Consider the following 6,218-nt stretch of genomic DNA (forward strand, 5'->3'; position numbering starts at 1 on the left):
ATTTAGAAAATTTTTGGAGCCACAGAAAAAAAATGTGGGTGCAAGAAGAAGTCCCCTTCTTTATATATGTTCTGGACCGTCCAACTAAAAAACAGAGCTTTAGTTAGTTTGGGCTAGCTATTCACACTCCGTGTTGTTGTTATCAGCCCCAAATATTTTTGTAATCTCTTAAAAAAAATGTCCCTTTTCTACAACATAAAACTGTACCAAACATATCTAGGTTACGATTTATCTATTGTACGGTCAATTCACTGCATGAGTTCAGAAGCTGATAAGTTTCGGCTTCACGAGTTACGTTACGTGTATTCAGTATTTTCTTAAGACAGACACTGAGACAGACATATTTACCAAGTTAAAAAATTGTTCATTTTAAACCTGGTACGCAAGCAAAGAGTAAACCTTTGTTTTTTTTAACAACTTTTTTGCATGAAAAGTAAGTTTTGGAATGCCAAGGTTTGAATACATAGACATGAATGGTAAAGAAAAGGAACGAGAGAAGAAAGAATAAAATATGAAAAGAAGTGTCTGAAAAAGGAGTGCTAGAAGCAACAAGAAGTGAGTGTGTTGATTGCAAGAAACGGTGGGAGAGTTTGAAGAGAGAAAGAAGGAGATGATGTGAGGCCACGTGACAAGAAGGAAATGGAAGCGAACCTTGGTTACCTCACCTCTCCATTTCACACATTCTTGGCCGACTCTCTCAAAAGCTCTACCACCACGCCAGAACCCGTGCCAGTTTGCGTGCCACACACAACCAAGCAAAGCATTCAACCTCCCCAACAGAGCCACTCCTCCCCCCAAGGAATAACTCCTCCACCACCATCCCTGTTCCTTTATAACCATGCACAACCTTCACCTTAAACCCTAGCTTCCTTTTCTTTATTCTTTTCTCGCCGACTGCTTCTCCTAAAACAGAGCACCGGATCATGGAAGGGGTTTCCAGGGAAGCCCATATGTCGATCGCTGCTTCTTCCATGTTTCCTGGCTTCAGATTCTGCCCCACCGATGAGGAGTTGATTTCTTACTACCTTAGGAAGAAGTTGGATGGCCATGAAGAGAGTGTTCAAGTCATTTCTGAGGTTGAGCTCTGTAAATTCGAGCCTTGGGATTTACCAGGTTAATCCAAGCTTTTTGTCAAATGTTTGGGTCTGATTTCATGTGTGTTAGATCATTGTCTAGTTTTTCAATACTTCTTCTTAGGAGAACTTGTTTGGTAATTTTAGTCTTAACTAATGTCTATATCCTTATGACATGTAACCAGTCGGAAGTTGAAAAACTTGAATAATTTGATGATAGTTATGGACGTATGGGGTCCAAGACAAGACAACCTTGTTAGGTTTAGTTGGTAGATGATTTGATACTATTTTAGATTTTAAACATGTCTCGTTTTCAAAAACTGAGTTATAAGGTTGGAGATTTCAGTGCGAGTAAATTAGTTTTGATATAACTGAAACCTGAGGTTTTCAATTGTTGAGTAGTCACAGTTGATGTTGAAAAATAGAAAATCAAAATGATCCATGTGGGGTGGGTTGGAACTTCTAGTTTCTGTTGTGTGTTAGTGGGACGGTGGAAACTAAATCGAAATTTGTCAACTTTACATACTAATACAAATATTTATTTTGCGGAGAACATCTTTCTCATGCAACTCAAGGTGAACAGGGGCATTCCACCTAATTTGTGCATTGGGTGAATTTGAATTGAAGTGCTGATCACTGTGTTGAACCCCTATGTAAAACCCACACATATTTGACATGAATTAATTGCAGTGTTGAAATTGTTAAAAACCCCGTAAAAGTTATTCAGCAAAGCCTCTTTTTTTGTTTAAATAGTTAAAACAACAATGATTTTCTTTTGTAAAGCCCTAGTTATTCTACCAACTGATAATTTTCTGCACTTTTGCCTCAATGTAGAATTTGATTTGGTTTTGAAAGAGACCCTGAGTTATAGTGTTTGATGCATAGTGTGGTGTGTTTGGTTGAACAATGAAAAAACATGTCTCCTCCGTTATTGACTACTCTCATGCTAAAGTGAAAACAGAACAACCAGAAAGAAACCAAGATATGTAATGTAGATTGAGTTTGTCTGTTTACAACCGATATTCATGTTCTAAGTAATTCGAAAAAACAGCATGTAAAAATTTAAAACTGTTAAGCATGTTTAATCTGCCACCAATGGATTTGACTTACTGATAGTACTGGTTTGAAACCAGCCAAATCGTTCATTCAATCAAATAACGAATGGTTCTTCTTCTCTCCTCGTGGAAGAAAGTACCCAAATGGTTCACAAAGTAAAAGGGCAACTGAATGTGGATATTGGAAGGCCACCGGCAAAGAGCGTAATGTAAAGTCAGGTTCCAACGTTATAGGAACAAAGAGGACTTTGGTGTTTCACTTGGGGCGTGCACCTAAAGGGGAGAGGACTGAATGGATTATGCACGAGTACTGCATCAATGACAAATCTCAGGTGAATTGTAGTTACAATATTCCAAGAGAAATGTTAGTAACATATTCCTTAAAAGATTGAAATTTATAGAAAACTAGCTGCGAAGACAGCATAAGTCACATGACTCAGATTGGTGGATTCTTAGTTGTATGTTTGTTGTACTATGTATTTACAGGATTCTTTGGTTATTTGTCGGCTGAAGAGGAACACAGAGTTCCGTTTGAGTGATCATTCGAATAGAGCTTCTTCAAGTCAAAGGCATCCCGTGAATTCACACGAAAGTGGTTGTGCCATATCAGAAGGTGGTGGTATAGATCAAAGGGATGTTTGTGAGCAGGACAAAGAGGTGGGATGTAGCTCCAAGAGGAGCAGTAGCAGTTACGGTTCTCCTTCCAATGAGCAGATTGATTCTGTCTCGGAATCCAATCATCGACCAGTTAATGAAGCTACACTGACAGAATCTTCAGAACAAGCAAAGGTACATACATACTAATAGAAGAGTTAATTGGTTTTACATTCATGGAGAAATTTATCCATTTGTTTGAGTTTTTATATTGCAGGAGGTGTATGAAGAGGATTGCTATGCAGAGATACTGAAGGATGATATCATAAAACTGGACGAATCATCAATCTCAGCAGAGGGTCACACAGGAGCACAGGAACCTGCACAGATGCATCCTGCGCAAGGCACAGCACAACGGAGAATAAGATTAAGGGTTGGGAATTCAAAGCGTTCTTCTTCTGCAGTGGTTGGTTTCCGAAGCACAATAATGCACTCTTCAAAGAGTACCTTCTTCGCCGGAATAAGCAACAGTTTGGTGGCACTTGTTTTCTTGGTTTTCACTCTGATATTTTTGCTGTTTGTTGGGTGGAGTCAGTCAAGTGAAGTGTTAAGCGGTTGTAACCTATGATTAGTGCTACGCAAGTGTAGGCAATTTGTTAAACTGCTTCTTTCTTAATAGCATGTTGCATTGTTGCATTGTTGCATTAACCTAGTCTTTTAGATTTCGTGTACAAATGAATGATGGGGTTTGTAGTGGATGAGGATTGGGAATTTGAGAAAGTAAGGATTTTTTTTTCCAACATATAAAAATAGGACCATGATATATTAACTAAATAACTTTTTTTGACAATAGATCATGTGTAAGTATGTACATTTGAAACGGATCAATCAGAAGTTACCAAATAAATGATTGTAAAAAGGTTGTCAAATAAAAATTGTTGTAAAAAAGTTGTTGTAAAGCATTCTTTACCATTGTGGAAAGCGATCATTGTTCTCCGATCATTGTTCTCGATTTATCATCAATTTACTGAAGAAATCATGTGTTGAGGTTTTTGAATGTCATGACAAGGTACATTTTGCAATTTATTTTTTCAAAGACATGCTATGTTAAGAGTATGATGGTCTTTGATCTTCTTTCAACATTTTCAATTAAAGTTCCAATGACTTAAATAATGCTTTTGGATTCAGAATACTACTTCTGGTAATATTCCAAAAGAGTTTGAACTCCTCATGGATAAGACTATTACGTTCAAAGTTGAGTTCAAGCATGATCCAACCTTCCAATTTGAACAATCTTTCAAGGTGAAAAAAGTTTGTATTGATGAAAACATAATTCAAAAGTTCAATGATGTTGTGGTGAAGTTAGTGGTAAGGCTTTCAAAGTGGTTATTTTTTTTTACGTATTCTTTGTTGTCATTGACTTATTTATCAAAGTTGAAGGATCTGTATTCTAAGACTGAGAGACTGTACAAGTTTACATACTTTGAGGGAAATAGAACAATTGTAGAAGTACTAGAATGTTTCCTTTGCATTTGAGATTGTAGATGGTAGAAAGTTGATGCAATTTTGAACCTATTGAATTGATACAAACCTATTATTTAATAGTTTGAGCAACTCCAATAAAACTTGATTTTAAAAGGGATATTTGGTAACAGTTAAAAAACATACCTTCTCACAATTAGGAGAATCTACATCCATTCAAAGAAATAACTTGCACAACATTTCCAGTGGCAATGTCTCCTCGCTACCACACACACACATATATATATATATATATATATATATAGAAGTCATGGATGTGGAATTATTATATAAAATCATAATAATTGTATTAGTGTCAATATTTCTAATAAAAAAATGTAGGTATACTGATAAGTTAACCAAATAGCAAACTTTTAGTAAATTAATATTTTTAGTTATCATATAAAACAAAAACAGCCTTTAAACAAACAATCAGAAGAGTAAGCCTACAAGTATTTTCTTCTAACCTATAACACTTGATTTTAATAAGAATAACAACAACAATAATAATAATAGTAATAATAATAATAATAATAATAATAATAATAAATAATGTATATTGTTATGAAAAAATATTTACTACAAATTTTATCATGAAAAAATGTTTAAAAGGACATTTAATTATAGGAAAATATTGAAAATCCAAGTATAAATTGAATAAAAGGGAAGTAGTTGAATAACATGTTAACTAAAGAATATATATATATATATATATATATATATATATATATATATATATATATATATATATTTAAACTTTTAAGATAAAGGTAGTACATGTTACCTTTTATAATTAATAATTTTTTAATTATTGTTAGATTTTTTTTAATTATTACTAGACAATTTTTAAATAATAATTAATTAAGAGATAAAAAATAGTTAATCATTAATAAATTAAACACTATTTTATAAATTAAAAATTATCAATACCTAAAAGATTGTTTATTATTAATAAAATTTCATAATTTGTGTTTGAATGAGAGTCTAAATTAGTTTTTATTAGTTATAAAAGTTTTAGTTACTTATTTATGTGAGATTCTAAATTAGTTTGTAATTAATACACACTATTAACAATAAATAACCAAAACGATCATAGTTAATTTTAATGATCAAATTACAAATCGATTATAATAAATATTATTTTAACTAGTAATAATTAGGTTTAATCATTCACTAAGTCCCTATTTTCACGTGAAATCTCAATTTAGTCCCTTTGTTTCTGGAAATCTCAATTGGGTCCCAAATTTATGAAAATTGCAACAATTGGATCCTTTCCGTTAAACTGTCTCCAACGGCGTTAGTGTGTGTCTTACGTGGCACGCTGTAGTCAGTTTCTTAGCTGACGTGGCTGACTGAAGCAGGGGCAGTGAAGCACGTGGATAATAACAATTTTGTAAGTAAAAAGAAAATAAATGTTTTAAACCAAAATGGGGATTCAGATTTTGTGCGGATCGAATTAGGGATTGGGATTCTTCTGAGTACTTCTAGGGTTGGGTTCGTCCAAAGTTCATTTCATTTCACAAAATTGGGGTATCAATTTGGGTATTTAGGGTTTAATCGAAGTTGACCTTCAGAGAGTGTGCAATTGTCGTCGTCATCGTAGTTGTGGGACCTTCTTCAGTTGCAATCTGGAGTGGCCAGGTCAGTAAAAGTTTGGTTTTGTTACAAACCTTTATATTGCGATGTTGGGTGGTGGTCCCCGTCTATGTATTGTGTTTTATTTTTGATTGCATTGTTGTGGTCCCCGTCGTCGTATTGTGTTCCATTTTTTATTGCAATGTTGTGGTCCCCCCATGCCTCCCATGTTTAAAGTGATAATTGTCTGTGTGTGTGAGTGCGTTTTGGTTATGGTTTTAATACATGTTTTGTCGTTAATTGATTACATTATAGGTGTATAAATACTTATATATAGTGTTTTGCATCATGGACGAAGATATTGAGCTTGTGTTTCACCATGGAGGGAAATTAGTTAATG

General features: G+C 34.0%; 1 protein-coding gene across 3 annotated transcripts; it reads left to right on the forward strand.

Moving 5' to 3' along the window:
• Positions 1 to 496: 496 nt before the first annotated feature.
• LOC108334103 (NAC domain-containing protein 40) lies at positions 497 to 3,502 on the forward strand. Of its 3 annotated transcripts, none has more exons than XM_017569748.2 (4): positions 497 to 1,113; positions 2,207 to 2,460; positions 2,615 to 2,917; positions 3,000 to 3,502. In XM_017569748.2, exons 1-4 carry the CDS (start codon positions 924 to 926, stop codon positions 3,348 to 3,350), a joined length of 1,098 nt encoding a protein of 365 aa, XP_017425237.1. In that variant the 5' UTR covers positions 497 to 923; the 3' UTR covers positions 3,351 to 3,502. The 3 variants fall into 3 exon arrangements, with proteins under 3 accessions (XP_017425237.1, XP_052726361.1, XP_052726362.1); XM_052870401.1 differs by having other exon boundaries at positions 502 to 1,076; positions 2,266 to 2,460; XM_052870402.1 differs by having other exon boundaries at positions 504 to 1,113; positions 2,266 to 2,460.
• Positions 3,503 to 6,218: the final 2,716 nt, after the last annotated feature.

Source organism: Vigna angularis, chromosome 11, assembly GCF_016808095.1.
Source record: "Vigna angularis cultivar LongXiaoDou No.4 chromosome 11, ASM1680809v1, whole genome shotgun sequence".
NCBI classification, from domain to species: Eukaryota; Viridiplantae; Streptophyta; class Magnoliopsida; order Fabales; family Fabaceae; genus Vigna; species Vigna angularis.

Coding starts and splice junctions, on each gene's coding strand:
- LOC108334103 (XM_017569748.2), top strand. CDS start 924: ATGGAAGGGGTTTCCAGGGAAGCCCATATGTCGATCGCTGCTTCTTCC. Junction 2,461..2,614: donor GCATCAATGACAAATCTCAG/GTGAATTGTAGT, acceptor ATGTATTTACAG/GATTCTTTGGTTATTTGTCG. Junction 2,918..2,999: donor AATCTTCAGAACAAGCAAAG/GTACATACATAC, acceptor TTTATATTGCAG/GAGGTGTATGAAGAGGATTG.